A 17,048-nucleotide genomic window follows, 5' to 3' on the forward strand; every position below is an offset into this window, starting at 1 on the left:
ATTTGAAGAGAGAGATGAAATAGCTTGAACTCAGAAATGGACGGCAACAGTTACAACCTTCATAAATAAGAGGATTGAGGCTGACAACTAACAGAATTAGAAACGTTAGAGTGCACTGAAAGCCTGCACTCAGCATTAATGCTCTCAGAGGACCAAAGGAATGGTAACAACACAGAGATGAAGCTTTAGAAGGAAAAGAAACAACTTAAAAAGCAAGAAATACCTGTAACTTCTAACTTCTCAGAAAGAAAACAACTGCAATAAGCAGGGACTGAAACCTTTCCACAATGTTCCAGGTTTTATCTAAATTGAAGTAACTTTCATTGATTTAAGGAAATGTCTGTTGGGTTTTGAGTATTGTTCAAATTTCCACTAGTCATGTTTAGTTTGTGTTAATTGAACTTTAGTTCATTTGAAAGTCCGGTTCATTTGGGGAGATGTGAACGCGCAACTGACCTCAAAATACACACATTCTGGTCCGCCTAAAAGCCTCGGTCTCAGTTTAATACAACTGAACTCTGGTGCAGTTCAAATGCATATGTGAACACCAAGCGGACAGGAGACAGCTCCTAAAGCAGGAAGCAAACTGCAGTGCCTGGAATTCTGGGTAAATATAACCCAAGAGTCTGGATATGGTGAAAGAAATGGATCTGCCTTTTACCAAACACAAAGCAAAAATCCTACTACCGCTAAAATCTGACGCCACTCCATTCTTGTTTACATTTCATGAAGAAAGAAGACTTCCGTTGAGTGTCGTTCCCTACAGTGGTTCTTGGTGCAGCGCCACCACAGGCGAGGAGGGGAACATGTTGTTTTTATAGTTTGGTTCACTTGACAAAATGCAGTGTGAAAGCGAAGCACAGCAGCAGCAATTTTGGTCCAAATACAAACAGAAAAAATAAATACATTTAGACTTTTCTTCTCCCTGGAAAAACAACAACAACTCTGGATGCCTGTTTGAGACAAAATAGACCCAGAGTGGTTCTGCTCCTGGCTGCTGGCTGCCACAGCAACCGCTCACTGATTGGTCAGCTGGTTCTTTCAGCAGGAAAGGGTGACGAGCGAGAAAATGAGACTGAAGATTAAAATACAGCAGAGGACAAGGCGTAAACGAGAAGCCCACAGAGAAAGCTGTAAATCTCCGACGGAAATAATTTATTTTAATCAGATGTATGAATAATGGCAGACAGAGCCATGCCAGCAAATGACTCATAAGTGCCTCTGAAACGGTGCAAAAAAGCTGCTATTCAATGCCATTTCTTAAGGCTGGAGAAAATAAAACGCCACGTGAGTTCACACTTCAAAAAAAGCATCCAGCTAATTTAGAAATGCAAAAACATTCAGTAATTTAATTATTTTTGCCTGGAGTGCAATAAAAACTCCCCTATCATCTGCAGAAATAAAGTATTGTTTTTTAGTCAATATGTTGCCCATGAGCTTCTTTTGTTGCAAAAATTAAGACATAACGAACAATGTTGGCTTTCCAAATAAGCAATAAAGCATATTACGAGTATTTTTGGTAGTGAAAATATCTTTCTATGCTAAAAATAAGACAAAACTAACTTACAAGTAGCTTTTTAGAATTAAATAGAAGTTTATTTTAGGTAAATGATTCCTTATTTTTTATTTTAAAAAGCACTGTCAGATTATTTCACTTGTTGTAAGGAACAAATATTTTATAAACAATATTAAGGATTTATAAAAACAAGCTATTATTTCCAACTGAAAACTCACTTGTAAATTTGGTTTGTATTATTTCAAGTGTATTAAGATATTTGCACTACAAACTAGACCAAAGACACTTGGTAAGATTTTGTTTTTGCAGAAATCCGATGCCACAATTATCAGCATTTCTAGTAACTCCTTTAAATAAATGTAACTATTTTCTTTAAGTTAATCAGGTTCTTTAGTATTTTAAATTATTAATCCTTTGATATGCTCTTATTTTCATAAATTGATAGGAAGAGCAATAAATAAATAACGAGTGTGATAAATAAAGCTGAAGAGAAACCAGGTGCAAAAGTCGATACCAGATGGTAGCTTAATATTTCCCACTTGCAACCTGAGCAACTAAGAGCTATTTTTCAAGTACAGAAACAGCAGATATGATGTTACAGTGTGGATTTAGAGATGAAGAAAACAGAGGAAAACATGAAGCCATTAGTGGTGAAAACGCTGCAGGATCCAGACTGAGCACCGACAACAACAGGCCTCCAGGATATCAAGACTTAAAGCGGCAGTGCTAATTAAAATCAGCGCTTTTAAGCTTTACTTTATGTTGCAATGTTACTCCCTCATCAAAAACAAACCCAGAGTGTTGCTTTGATTCATTCATGCATGTTTGAGAAGTCATTTAATCTCCATGGGCACCATTGAAAACGCCTGGGTGGATTTAGCCCCGCCTTCGAGACGCTGCTCCTCCTCAGAGCTGCAGTGTCCAACATTGATTTTACGAAACGCTGGTAAAGAAGTTGTTCAGGGGTTTTTCAAGCAGCCATGTTGCGATGACTTCCTGAGGGCGGAGTTTCATAAAGAGCAGGCGTTCTTAAAGAGACAGAGGCCCAATTTCAAGGCGTTAAATTGTGCCACTTTTCCTGAAGAAACCCATTTCAAATGTTAAGTATTTCTGTTTGTGGCGCTATGAACGCCGTTTCATGCTAACACAGTCATACAGTTACCTAAAGAATAAGTAATTTAAGTAGTTTGTCATTTATGCCAGATGGTAACATTTGCTCCATATTACACATTTATATAGCCTTACCGCATTTTGTGATAGCTCCCCATTGTCAAAGTGACGCTCTTCGTAGTCTGTAGACAGGAGGTTGCTGTAAAGTAAAGGTAAATTAAACGGTTATAAAACACTTCTGTCATTACTCAGTTAAATTTAATGACTAATCTGGGCTTTTGTTTAGTCTGGTGTTTATTCTAATAGATTTGAAAAACCTCTTATTTATTTATAGAGTTGTGTCGCTACAACAGCTATAAAAACAGAGGATGTACTGAATGTGGGGGAGTGCAATGCAGAAACACAACGAATCTTTGTGTAAGGAAACAATCAGATGGGTCGCAGGCGCGTTTACTGACTGGTTCAGTTCCAGGTCAAGGGTGAAGGATGTGCCAAAGGCCTCCACCAGGAAGCTGCTCTGGGACAAATGAATGGGCTGGAAGAGAAAACAACAACAAACGGAAAAAATTAAGACAAATTCAGTAAAACATTTCATTTTGTTCAGTAAATTAATTAATTTTAACTATTTTTTTAACTTAAAATTAACAAAATTAAAAATGCAACAATTTGTTTATTGTTATTTTTGTGTCTTGTTTCCCTAAATGGCATGGATTACTTTTTGTCTCGAAATTAAGGCTTTTTATTTTATGTATTTATTTATTTTAGTTTTAACTGCTCAACTATAAACAAAATTTTATTACATTTTTATATCATTAAAGATGCACAACACAAAAAGGCTTCAGACTTTTACCTTAAGTCAACAGTTTCAAGACTTTTTGAGTCATTAATTATCAAAATTTTTCCCATCGTTAGCCAGCGGTCAGCGGCCAAACAAATTTATTTTAGGGGTCACAAATGGCCCGCAGACCACACTTTGGACACCCCTGAAATAATTTAAAAGTTAGATACATTTTTAAGTGGTTATTAATTAAATTTAACATAGTTAATTTGTTTAAAAAAAACAAGTGTGTTTAATATTAATACTTATTTTTATTTACCGCCATGATGAAAATACAGATTCTTCAATAAAACTCCCCAACTTTTGAGACTTCACATGAAAACTAATACAAAAAATGTTTTCCTATTTGGTACCCTCATTTAAATTCACATGCAAGGCATTCTTTAGTTTCGTCAACAAGGTCTGGAGACAACATATTGACCACAGAGGTCAGCTCGAGGTCAGACCTGCGACGCCGACAGTGAGGAAAGGAAAGGTAACAGGAGACAACAGGTAGAGGTGTGAAATATAACCTGACAGGGTGGAAAGTAGCAAGAGATTGAAGTGGAGTTTTTATTTTTTCTCATGAAGGAGGTGTGGTCGAAAAAAGAGAGAAAACAGAGAGAGAGGGAAAGAGAGGAAGAGAAAGGCGTCCAGGAGCGAGAAGACAAAGAGGTGAACCAAAACAGTGTCGCTTTTCATTGCAGTTTACAAAGCATCGTTTGTCGACAACGGCGGCGACTTTGCCACTGAAGACAGAAGAGAAATTAGTGAATTTCTGCCATAAAACTCAGAATTTTTTTAGATTAAACTTAAAAGTTTTAAAAAAACAACTGGAAGTCTGAAAAGATGAAAATTTGTGAGAAAAAAACTCCTACATTTTCTAGAAATTTTTTTTTTAACCAATTTTCTGAGCTTCAAAGTTAAAAAATTTTGAAGTTCAGAAATTTCCAGACTTTTTCTAGAATATTTCTGAGGTTGATCTTAAAATTTCAGGGGTTTTTTTTCTTCTAAATTTTTAACTTTTCAGAATCAGAAATTTCCCAGATTTTCTATGAAATTTTTGAGATTCATTTCAAATTTTCAGATTTTTTTCTAGCAAACTTTCAACTTATAAAACTGAGAAATTTTCAGGTTTTACAGAAAAATTTCAACGTGACAGGGAAAAAGACATGATTCAGATAAACACGTTTGATTTTGAGGCACTTATGGAGCGAAGTTTTAACATTCCTTCCAGTTTAATAATGTGAGAAAACCACAACTTTCTGCTTATTCGGTCACTATTTAATATAGCTGACAAAATAATTCTGAAATTATGAAAAATTTGCCCTAATTGTTAGTCGATTGATAACATCAATCAACGTTAGATTAACTCATTAACTGACAACTTGTTGCATTCCTACTATTTGTGTAAGTTGGAAACAGTGGCAGCTTTTCTTGAGAGCAGCTTGGCACCACACAGGCGGAAAAGAAAAGTTTTCTATGACTTTGCTAAGGCTTATTTCATGCCCCATTAAAGGAGATGGCCGACCTCTGTAGTTTGCAGAGTAAACAACATGCGGCTGATGAAGCCAAGTTGTGTTTCTGAGACTCAATTTGTGATTCAGTGAAAAATTATAGGGCCTTTTTTACTGTTTTTCCATATTAGTGAAAATCATCTTTTACCATTTCAGGAAATGTGGGATAATTCCCGGGTCATGAAGCAATTAGCAAATCCCGCTGTTCTCACTTGCAGAGCCATAATTAGAAGCAACTTCTATGTTTTATTTGTAAAAACACACAAAAAGAGCATTTTTAATTATTTTTATGTATTCATGGAACATCTGAGCAAATTGAAGGAAGTGTGAAAAAATACTAACGTAATTAGCTTAGTCAGGGGTCTTCAACCTGTGGCTCTTTTGAAATGGCTCTTAACTCTGGTTTAACATAGTAAAGAATAAACTAATGTCTACAATGAAAATTTAAGAATAAATGCAGTTTTTTTATGTAATAAATTGATATTCCATGTCAAAATCACACCAGTGGTATCATTTAAATATTATTATTTAATTGAAAATGATGTATGTTTTTATTTTAATTTTTATTAAATTTCAACATTTCACAGAAAGAAACATAAACATCTTCTTTTCTGTTACCAGAAGTGCACAAAGTAAGGATATTTGTAAGCTTAACTACATATTATTAGTATGAATGCACGATATATCGGATATATCGGCATCAGCATCGATAAAGAGTGATATTAGTAGATTTTTAACACATCAGTATTGGCACCATAAACAAAACCGGGCTGATATTAACAACTAATATTTATTTCCATCTTGTTGCCTTTTTGTAAAGGAGTCAAAAAGTAGAGAAATATTTATAATATTGTCCAAAACATCTATATTAATATTGGATATCGATCCAAATGTTTATATCGGTGCAACCCTAATATGAGCCTACAAAATTCAAGTGTAACATTTCTCCAATGTCTTTTTATGAATCCTGCAGTTTTATTTTGTGATTTATGCCTGTTCCTGGAGAAAATTGATTTATTTTTTATTTTGTTGTGTTTTTGTTGATAAAATGCACTGATTAGATGAAAAATAATCATTCGCTGGTGTTGTGGTTCGTTTGTGAACACAGTTGTTTGTGTCTCAACATTTTTTGCACATGAAAGACATAACAAATTTTATGCATTTTTGGCCAAAGAGTTGTTCCATACACAGATTACTGTTTGTTTACATAGATGTATGCGCTCATATCAGTTTCACTGCACATTCAGCTTTTGAGCAAAACTGTGGGGGCGTTAAAACATATATGAGTCTAAAGCTCACCTGCTGAATGCCATCTGGCAGGTTTCTGACCCGGGTGTCCAGGTGGCCGTGCAGCAGCTCCTCCTCTGAGTGGATCTGTTGCAAGAGCCGCTTGGGTTGGACGACCTCCTCTGCAGAGGGCAACCTCACCCACTCCTCCACACCTGCTTGGAGGACAACCCATAATGAAAAATTACCCAAACAGCCCATTTACCTCCGTTTTTTATTAGACGCATGTGCAAAAATGGTGGGTAAGAAAAAATAAATCCACGTTTTTACCTGTCTCGGCGTACCTCGCACAGAGTGCGGCGAAGAGCAGGCATCTCACAGGGGTCATGATGCTCACATAGTCCCAGTGATTTCCTGGGAGCTGCGCCGTTAGATGACCCGACAGGAGCCGAGAGGAGCGCAGCGGGACTGATGCTGAACACGACAGCTGCTTTCCTCTGCTCTCAAACGCGACGCCCGCATTTCGCAGAGACCGTCCCCACGGTGCGCTGGGTGAAAACGCGCGGATGGGGTTTCCTGAAAACGCACCTGTCTGGCTCTGCGCGCGCGTGTCGGCAGCTTCGAGACCAGGAGTCCGCGCGAGGAGCCTGGAGAGGCGAAGCACGTGGCTTTACGTGCTCCCTCCTCCCTACGTGGAGAGATTCAGACCCTGAAGGGTCTGAAGCTACAATCCCCTCAGCATGACTGACCAGAACATCCCGGATGAACTGATTCACCAAAACAAAAGCACCAAGTTACCATAGCAACCACAGGAAGAGAGGGCGTGCCAACCTGAATGAGAGGAAGAAAAAAACTGACATTTTAAATCACAGAAATTATATTTAAAAAGAGGTCATTTCTGAGGAGAAGTTGAAAATTTGCTAGAATTTAAAAAAAAATTTAGATTAATTTCTGAAATTGTCTAGAAAAAAAATTCTGTTCTGTTGAAAATTTGTTGGAAAAATATCAACATTTTAAATTGATATCAAAAAATTTCTGGAAAAAGCAAAGACATTTCAAAATTTGCTGGAAAAAAATCTTGTTTTAAGATTAATTGCAGAAATTTTCTAAAAATTTTTTTTTAATTTCTGAGTTTGAAAAGTAAAAATTTAGCAACTCAGGAATTTTGAGATTAATCTCAGAATTTTCAAAGAAAAACAAGGAAATTCCTCAGTTTCATAAGTTTAGAATTTGATAGAATAAAAAGAAAAAAAAAATCCTAAATTTCTTTGAGACAATTTCAGTGTTTATTTGTATATTTTTGACTTTGACTTTTGGAATAAAATTTTAAATTTTTCACCACATGCTGATAATAAATACCAAATATTGTTGATATTAAATACCAAATATTGTTGATATTAAATACCAAATATTGCTGATATTAAATACCAAATATTGATATTAAATACCAAATATTGTTGATATTAAATACCAAATATTGTTGATATTAAATACCAAATATTGCTGATATTAAATACCAAATATTGATATTAAATACCAAATATTGTTGATATTAAATACCAAATATTGCTGATATTAAATACCAAATATTGTTGATATTAAATACCAAATATTAAATACCAAATATTGCTGATATTAAATACCAAATATTGCTGATATTAAATACCAAATATTGCTGATATTAAATACCAAATATTGCTGATATTAAATACCAAATATTGCTGCCGCCAACAGGAAGTTGATCCCATGAGCCAACAGGACCTGCAGCTGCCCTTCCTTTCACCTCCCACTTTGCTCCAACAAACGTCAGCATTTGCTTCGATGAAGGGCAAATAAACGCCTTTGTAGCTACAAACATTTATTTTTGAAAAGACACACGGTGCAATTTTTAAATTAGATTTCTCCTGGAGAACAACTAAATAAATAAAAAACTCCAGCAAATATCCTCTGGCCCACCTTCAGATGACATTAATCTGACAGTTTGTCGTCAGCCGTATGGACGCCTGGCCTGCTGGACCCTCCACGTCTCATGTGGGATCGGATCCAGGCGCAGCACTTACAGTAATTGAGTAATGCCTGCCTGCCCTTTCAGAAAGCGGGTTCATTAACGTCTCCGAACCGCCGCGTGTTCCGGGAGACACTGAACGACCGCAGTCAGCAAAACAAACCGAACCTCACAGTCCAAACCGCAGAGCCAGAAAGAAAGGTCCGGGCGATATTAATAAAATCTGACTTTTTATAGTCAGAGAGCCGATTTACGATCTTAATGTTTGACAAAATAATTAAAAATACATAAATAAAAAAAAAGTGTGATGGAGTATCAGGGTTGTATTAAGATTAAAAATAAACGAAATACAAAAATGTCAAAATTTTGAGAAAACAAATCAATATTACAAGACTAAAGCTACAATATTATGATAATAAAATTTAAACTATACAAGTTATATTTTGGGAATAAACTAAAATACAGTCAATAGGTAACATTAAAAAAATAAAGTTGTAGCAATAAAGTCAAAGTTTAAATAAAGTCATAATATTTCAGAAGTTATATTATAGACATAATATTTCCAGATTAAAGTCAATATTATGAGAATAAGATTGTAATCAATTTTATGATTATTTTATGATTTTAGTCATAGTACGACTTTTTTCTTGTATTATTTCTACTTCAGTCTTGAACAATTTTATTCTTGTAATTTTATTATTTTTACTTTCTTACAGTAACCCTAATATTAAAAAAAAAAAAATTTAAAAATCAAAAATTCAGTTAATTGATAAAATTGATTTATCGCCAAGTCCTAAAAAGAAGAAAAATTGAAAAAAAGTTAAAAATTATGAAATTCAGTACTTCCAAGGAGGCATTAATAACAAAAACAATGTTACGTCACACCTTTAAGAAAAGCAACTTATAAACTTAAATATTTATTCAGTGTAAAAACATTTCACATTTCATCAAATCCATCCAGTTACTAGAAACAAAACGTTAAAACCCAAAATCTCAGTGCTGAACCTCAACAATCTGCACCACAGTTCTGGAAAAGGTCGCCGGGTCGACGTCCTCGCCGCACAGCGCCGCCGGCTGCAGGACGGTGTGCAGATGCGACTCGTAGCTGCTGTCATGCATCCAGGGACACGGCCGGTGGAGCAGCTCCTTGTCGAGCTCGCCGCTCGCTGGTGGCGCCGCCGACAGAAGGCCGAGGTCCCAGTCGGAGTCTGACGACTCCACGCCGCGCGTTGCCAGGTCTGGGATGAGCGCCGGCTCGATACACTCAGAGTCTCGATTTGAGATCGCCACTGGAGTTTTTTTATCGTCTCCAGGGAAATCGAAGTCTGCTGAATCCATTTGAAACAGAGATGAAGTGAAATTCTGAGCGACGGAAAATGAGCTGAGCTTCTCGGGGAAACGTCGTCGTACTGGATCAAATGATAAACGATCCACAGCGTTCGCCATGTTGTCAGTTTGTGGTTTCAACAGGAAGCATCCGTTCTCAGTCCTCCTCCTCTTCTTGCTGCTCCTGTGTTCGGGGCTGGCCGACCTGCAGCGCTTCCTGGGGTTTGGTGCCGCGGCGGACAATCGAGGGAATGAACTCCATCTACTGGAAGGCAGAGTGGGAAACTTTACACCCTTCTCTTCCTCCAAACCATCTGAACCCACAGGAAGTAACGACGACAGCAGAAGAGCTGACCCATACGTCTGTAATCCATGTGTTTCCTCTGAGTTAAACTTCTGAGGACTGAGAATGGGGGGTTCTGGATACAGGTTGTGTGGATCCATGATGCTGTGGGAGTGGGGAACCTGTGGGCTGAGAACCGGCGGCAGGGAGTACGGATCTGGGAGGAGACATGGAGTGTCCAGCTGTTGGTCCAGAGGTTCGATGGTGAGGACAGGCATCGTCGGGCTGGTCGCCTCCGGCTGGACGTGAGCGTCAGCCAGGTCAGAAGAAACATTTCGGCTTGTAAATTTTAAATCTGCTGTGTGAGAATCGTCTCTTTTGAGGTCCTCAAAGGCGTCCTCCACTTCAGCATCAGTGCAAAGTTCAAGTTCATCGACAGGCAGAGGAGTCAATGCTCTACTGAAGGACAAAATAAAAAAAAAAAAAAGAGAATATTTGAGGAAAACTGAATACATGTGGTTTAGAAACGTCTACTGTATCATGCAAAGGTAAGGCAGTGTTAAGCCCACACTAAAAATATATCAAAAAACATAAAACTATGAGAATAAAGTCGTTTCCCCCAGAAAACTTGCTAAGCCTGGTGATTGGCCACAAAGGCAGTCATTCATCCAGCAGCTCGTCGTCTTTCTGAGTCAAAAAATGTTTAGAGTTGACAGGAAATTTGAAAATATCACTTGATAATTATGTACTATTGCAAGATTAATACCTGGACACCAATTATAAAATCTTAAAAAATGCAACATTTAAAAAAAGACTTATTAAAAAAGCCTGGTGGGGCAGAAGTAAAGCCTGGTGGCCCGCCAGGCTTATAATACACTGGGAAAGCTGAAACTCATAGTATTATTAGAATAAAGTCATGATATTACAATAATAAAGTTGTACAAGAATAAATTCGGATTACAAGTACAAAGTCGTTATATTATGAGAATAAAGTCGGACAAAAATACAGTAAATTTACAAAGTCATTCTCATAATTAAATGTTTTTATTTTTCTCGGACTGACCCCAATACTTCGTCACACAAAACTATTGATACCTGTTGAACATTTGGGCCTTTACAGCTGCAAATGTCAATCTAGATTTCTGTGGTTTCATTGATCAGGGCAACACAAAGTACTGGAGGATTGTGAAGTGAAATGAGAAGGTTTGACAGCCACGTCTGTCACAATAATCAATTAATCAATTAACTGCATGATGATTTGAAACCAGCTCTCATCTTAAACATCAAAAATAAAACAACAACCAAAAGCAATAAATAAAAATGAAACAAAAAAATAAATAAAATGGATTATGAAGTTTTTGTAAACAAAATTTTCTTTCAAAAGAAAATGAGTCAAAATGGAAATTATTGATTTAATTTATGATGTGATTAATTGATTACTGCAATAAGCTTCCTGTGAGAAATGTTTCTTTTATATAGATATAGCGATATATAGAAAAATAAATTGATTCCATTCTATTTTATTTAATGACAACAGGAAAAAGTTGTGTGAAAACAAATCTATGCAACATTTTCTTCATCATTATTTGGTAAAAATGCTGCGTTTTCCTTCCACTATTTTTTGGTGCATCACATGAAAAACCCCAACAAACAGTAAAAAGGTTAAAAATCAAGTAGATATTTTTACACCGAGCTGTAAAATTCAGTAAACTCTACAAACTATGAGGTTGTACCTTTGTTCTGGTTGCTGAGGCGGGTTTGGGTCGAATCCTGGAAGCATCTCAGCCACAATCTGATCCACGGATTTGTAGTTCGAAGGGTCAAGAACAAACGAACGGTGCGCATCCGACTGCAAATGCTACAAAAGCAAAAAACTATTAAAGCTGTAAAAATAATATATAAAAATAGAAACAAATAAAAAAGAAACACTCCTACTTCCTCCAGATTCGCAAATGTTTCATGACAACATTCGCAGTAGGAAGCGTCTTTTCTGCGCGGCCGCCAAGGAGACGGGTTGCAGCTCAGCTGGGTCGGAGACTTTTTCTTTGAGTTGTTTTCAACTTTATTTTCCCTAATTAGAAATAAAATCTAAAGTAAATACCAAAACCTAAAGGCACTTGGTTAGCAGTTTAAGTCTATGAAGGGCAGAAGAACAAACCTCTTTTTATCGTTTCCTTGCCCAAACAGAGGAGGAGGAGGAGATTCGAAGGGACTGAATCGACCCAAGAAGTACAGAGAAGGAAAAGCCACAGACTGCATGTGCAGAGGCTTGTACTTCCTGGTTTTGGTGCAACAGAAAACAAAATACAACGTAAAAATAAATGCTTAGATTTGTATTTATTAAAGATTGATCAATTCATTCTGAGCGACATTATGCTTTATTATTTATTTTAAATAAAATGTGGAAGTCCTATTTGCACTTTTTGAACCATTTGGAAGAAAACATGTTGCAGTTTATTTCTAGATGGCCTATTGTTCTTGTCAGTTTTAGTTTCTTCATCACTTATTTTTAATGCTTTACTCCTAATTGCACAGACAGAACAAATTAAAGTTGTGTTATTTTTTACATGTTTTTTCCAAATACGTTTGTAATTCAGTTCATTTATACCTGTGTTTTTTTTTTTTAAAAAGTAACATTTTAAGTGAGTTCAGCACTGAACCTCAGGTATCAGTGTTGGTATCGGAAGAGGAAAACGTGGATCGGTGCATTCCTATGGAATTCGTTATGGAATACTCTGAGCTGCAAAATATTTCTATTCATTAGAGGAACAAGAAAAAAAAAAAAAAGGTGGTTTGTATGTGACGGCTCATCTGGCCCCAGCTGGGCTTCCAGATCTAATGGGATCGCTTTCCAGACATTAGCCAGAGCACTTCAATTACTTAACGAGAGACCGAATGAAAGGATGTGTTCACACATGGAGATCCCCTGCAGGAATGCACAGCAGAGCCTCATCAAAAGAAATCGAATACGCCTCAGCGGCGACCTCCTGGGGAGCGGATCCTCCAGGGGTTCGTTTGTCAAGTTGCATGATGAGACCTCTTAACGAGTTCAATTAGGAAAGTCAGTTGGAGTGAAAAGCAGCCCCACTGAAGGACGTAAGAGCAGAGAAAAACCCAGTCTTACTTTGGTATCCACATAATTTCACTACATTTTCCTCAAAAATGTTTATAGGATCTTTTTTTGGTAAAATATTTCCAAATGTATTGGTAAAATATTTCCAAATGTATTTATTTATTTTTACTAAAATACACTTCTTAGTTTCTTTTGCTTCAATATAATTTAACGTGACTTCCTAAACAATATTTTTGAGGACATTTTTTTGTCTTTAATTGAAAATAATAAAAGCGGGTTGGTGAAAAATTTTTATTCTTGGGAAAAACATAATTTTTAATTACTTTAATTTCAACACAATTTACTTATATCTCAACATGATTTCACTTTAATCTTTTTTGTTTTTCAAAATGAAAAAACACAAATTGGCTGTTGGTAAAATATTTCCAAAATTCTATTTATTTTTTTTCCTTTTAGAAAAATGCAAATTTTATTTCTATAAAAGTAGGAAAGATAATTAGAGTGAAATGCACCATGTCATGGAAAAACACAGTATTACTTTTGTTTCTAGATGATTTCACTTAACCTCCACAAAATAAACTTTTTAATTCGATTCTTGTCCATTTGACTATATATTCTACACAGACTAAACGAAACGAGAAACTCACCGGTTTGCGTCTTCAATTTTAAGATACGGAGCTCTTAAAGCTGTGGCTGTGATAAGAACAAGCAGAAAATATTATATTAACAAGTATAGAGTGAACATGAAACTGGAAAATAGATACTAACCTTTGACAGCAGTCACACTTTGTTTGGTGGATGACTTCTGCATAAATATGAACAAAAATGTATCAGCATTCAAACTTTAAAACACATTTAGACAGGTTTCTGTTATAACAGCCTATTATGTTCAGCAATTATTATGAGCAATTATGTTCAGTGTACTTGTATGCAGTCTAAAAGTTTTACAATCATGTTTTATAAATCTAATTCTTACTTCAGGCCTTTTGGGTTTAGTGCTGAAGCTCTCTCGACTCAAATGCTTCAGATATAAAAGGAGATCTGGCATTAAATTAAGGGACAACAAATTTTAGCCACACAGACATTTTTGTAATCAACTATTTCCTTTAAAGGTGAAAATCCTCGGAACAACTGGAAAACAATAATATTTCACATTCAAGAAATCCAATTTATGCATTTTTTTAGGTTTACATGGAGGATAAATTCAAGAATTTAAGACATTTAGTGACAACAAACTGCGTCAGCTGTGTGGTGCAACAGATTGTGGCGCCACCTGCTGTAAGCACTGAGGACTGCATGCTTCCGCCACTAAAAGGATACCGTCCACATACAAAATCTTGACCCCCCATGATCGCGCGTTGGACAACACGCTGCTCCTCTGCTGCAATTCCTGCAGAAAACACCGAGCAGAAACAAGCAGGAGTCAAAATTCAACACTTAACACAAATAAAGGCTTTTTAAAATTTATTAGAATTTTGTTTACTTACGTTGTTGCACATGGCTTTTTCAAGAAGAGCCTTCCCCCGGCTGCCACAAGCCTGAAGAGACAAAATTAGCTCACATGTTTACTGTTTATTTTAATGCTACAATCACAATCTTCAGTTTGTTTTGTAGCAATTTTATGCAATAAACCAACACAAACGGGGGCATAACATGGTTTTCTTTAAAAAAAAAAATTTCAATCAATGCTCTAAAAATGGAAAAAATCATTTAGATTTAAAAGAGAGGGATTTATTTAAAAAACTAAAAGATAAGGATGAATATTAAAAACAATCAGAGGGTTTCAGGTGTGAAATAATTGTTATGTGGCGTTAAAATTGTGTTTTTCACCATTGAAATACAAAGATTTTTTAATAAAAATCACTTGCTAAGTAAATAAAATAATGTTTGATTTTGTTTTCTTTTATGAATTTGTCTACATACTTACTTGGCTTTTAGAAAATATACATTATATAGATTCTGCTGCTTTGATTTTGATGATGCTTAATGTATTAAAAAAAGTGATGATCCAAAAACTATTTTTTAGTTTACGCTTTATATTTTTGCTACTGACAGAAATTTAAATATTGTTTTTTCAGCATTGTGTGTTTTTTTTAATTTTTTGACTTGTGCATCGATCGATTAAAAATGACAGAAAAATAAATGAATAAATATATCAAAGTAGAGAGTATAACAAAAGTGCAGATTTGTATTTGTAATTGTTTCTCTCTTTCTACTTCATAATTATGTGATAATTTGTATTGTTCTATCCCATAGCACCCAGAATACATTAAACATTACTGATTTAGCACAATTTGTAAAAGTTATAAATACATTTTCAAACTGCATTTTATGCTAGAGTTTGTTTGGAGGCTAGAGAAATATTTTACCATCAGTCGAGGATTCACCGATGGAAGTTTGTCTTTGCTGAGGCAATTATCCGGCTTCTTTGTCAGCTGCTGGCTTCTTTCGTTTGTCCCTTTTTCTTCACCTTTCTTCTCCTCTTTTAGATTCTCCTGGCTTCCAGTCACAACAAAGGTGACATCTTTATGCAGGAAGCTCTCAACCTTCTTCAGAAAAAAAAAAAACAGAACATCAGTTTCTGCAGGGATGGGAAATTTTATAAAATAAACTGGCGCCTTTCCCCCCCATCAGCTCCTGTAGGATTTTCACACATGCTTACCCCTCCTAACAGAGGAATGGCCTCCAGCAGCAGGGTGGTTGAGCGTTTCTTCACATTGTCGAGGTAGAAGGTCTTCCCCTCCAGTTTCTTGTCTCCAGCACAGAGTTGGCCGAGAAGCCCTTGCTCCTTTGCAGACTGCTGAGGCTGCATGGCCAAAGCGCTGCAAAAGAGTTCACTGCAACAATTTAGATTGAATGTAAAACCTTGACTAAAAAGTGTAATATGAAACCTGACAAAAATATAAACAGGGTTTCCCTCGGCGTATTATAAGCTGTGTACACAAGGCTGTATTTGTGCCCCTACATCTCTTAAGTAACTACAGCTCTGGAGAAAATTAAGAAACCACTTGAAATTATCAGCTTCTCTGATTTGACTTCTTATACATTTGAGTAAAATAAACATCATTCTTCTGTTACATGAACTACTGGCAACATGTCTCTGAAATTCCAAGCAAAAATTTAGTTTTTATTTGCAGAAAATGAGAAATGGTCAAAATAACAAAAAAATGCAGTCACATAAAGAAGTGTACTTTGTATCTGTAACTCTATTTTCAAATTTACCGGTATTTATTGAAAAAAATTGATAAAATGGTGAAACTATCAAACCCGACAATAAGAACAGTTTTGGGGGTTTAAATATTACAAATTGAAATTTATCATGAGAAAGCCAAAACTCTTACCAAGACACGATGCATGTGTATCATTTGTCATTTATCATGATAAATTATTAGATTTTACAAACTATTTATCATGACAAATGATACACAACTCTAAGGATAACACAAAAACAAAATCTAGTAGAAGTTCCTGCAGCTTAAGCAATTTAGTATCTTGTCCAAACTCAATAAATTAACATGGAAAACATTTTTTTCTTTCCTATTGAGTTCAGTTTTTCTGGTGAACAGAACATTAAAAAGAAAAGTTTACATTTAAAGGAACATGATAAATATCATTATTCAATTTTCAAAATTACAGAATATCGAAAATGAGTAATGATTTTTAAATTTTAAAGCTACAGCACATTTTAAAGCTCTCCCGTACCTTTTAGAGCAAGATTATAAATATTAGATTTGCCTTTGTGGGAGGAAACATCTACAACTATTTACATTGTTGTGTTCTAATCTTTCCTCCTATCTAGAATAATTATTGGTTACTTCTGACTGTTTATCTGCTTTCTCCTAAAATGGTCAAACTGGGAGGTTTTTCTTCTAATCAATCGAGAATTACATCTCAGCCTCTATCTTCTGAATTTTATTTTACAAACTACAACAGCGCATCGCCTCGCGAGCTTTAGCTGACCTTAGCTAGCTTAGCTTTGCTCTCAATACACACGAAAAACGCCTCAACCGGAAACACGGCTTCACATTCAAGCACAAACACGGAGAATCACGAAATAAGACTGTATACTTATGGTTAGTTATGGTCCTGGAAACGTTGTGCGGTGAAAAGTTATTCATTTACCTCGTTGAGATGCTAAAAACCCAAACCGCCGCTTTTTCGAAAACAACGGTGA

General features: G+C 35.8%; 2 protein-coding genes across 4 annotated transcripts in view; both read right to left on the bottom strand.

Annotated features, from left to right (window-relative positions):
* The window catches only part of adam11 (ADAM metallopeptidase domain 11), a 30,179-nt gene extending 22,222 nt beyond the window's left edge, over positions 1–7,957 (bottom strand). For 2 of the 3 annotated variants that reach the window (XM_055043096.1, XM_055043094.1), the window contains exons 1-5: positions 7,900–7,957; positions 6,518–7,018; positions 6,260–6,405; positions 3,085–3,161; positions 2,762–2,825 (exon numbers count right to left, since the gene is read on the bottom strand). In XM_055043096.1, coding sequence (XP_054899071.1) covers positions 2,762–2,825; positions 3,085–3,161; positions 6,260–6,405; positions 6,518–6,575 — 345 coding nt within the window. In that variant the 5' untranslated portion in view covers positions 6,576–7,018; positions 7,900–7,957. The remainder of the gene's footprint in view (positions 1–2,761; positions 2,826–3,084; positions 3,162–6,259; positions 6,406–6,517; positions 7,019–7,899) is intronic. The other variant, XM_055043095.1, reaches the window with a different exon arrangement.
* A 1,142-nt stretch (positions 7,958–9,099) lies between these two features.
* On the bottom strand, positions 9,100–17,046 carry dbf4b (DBF4 zinc finger B). Its single transcript, XM_055043097.1, has 12 exons — positions 16,997–17,046; positions 15,537–15,696; positions 15,244–15,423; positions 14,362–14,412; positions 14,195–14,264; positions 13,851–13,915; positions 13,643–13,679; positions 13,522–13,567; positions 11,960–12,079; positions 11,737–11,872; positions 11,535–11,659; positions 9,100–10,260 (listed from the first exon to the last, which is right to left on the bottom strand). Exons 2-12 carry the CDS (start codon positions 15,684–15,686, stop codon positions 9,186–9,188), a joined length of 2,055 nt encoding a protein of 684 aa, XP_054899072.1. The 5' UTR covers positions 15,687–15,696; positions 16,997–17,046; the 3' UTR covers positions 9,100–9,185.
* Between the last annotated feature and the right edge of the window lie 2 nt (positions 17,047–17,048).

This window comes from Poeciliopsis prolifica, unplaced genomic scaffold (assembly GCF_027474105.1).
Source record: "Poeciliopsis prolifica strain line A6 unplaced genomic scaffold, Auburn_PproV2 SCAFFOLD018, whole genome shotgun sequence".
Lineage (NCBI taxonomy): Eukaryota > Metazoa > Chordata > Actinopteri > Cyprinodontiformes > Poeciliidae > Poeciliopsis > Poeciliopsis prolifica.

Coding starts and splice junctions, on each gene's coding strand:
- dbf4b (XM_055043097.1), bottom strand. CDS start 15,686: ATGCAGCCTCAGCAGTCTGCAAAGGAGCAAGGGCTTCTCGGCCAACTC. Junction 15,424..15,536: donor CCATTCCTCTGTTAGGAGGG/GTAAGCATGTGT, acceptor TTTTTTCTGAAG/AAGGTTGAGAGCTTCCTGCA. Junction 12,080..13,521: donor AAAATTGAAGACGCAAACCG/GTGAGTTTCTCG, acceptor CACCAAAACCAG/GAAGTACAAGCCTCTGCACA.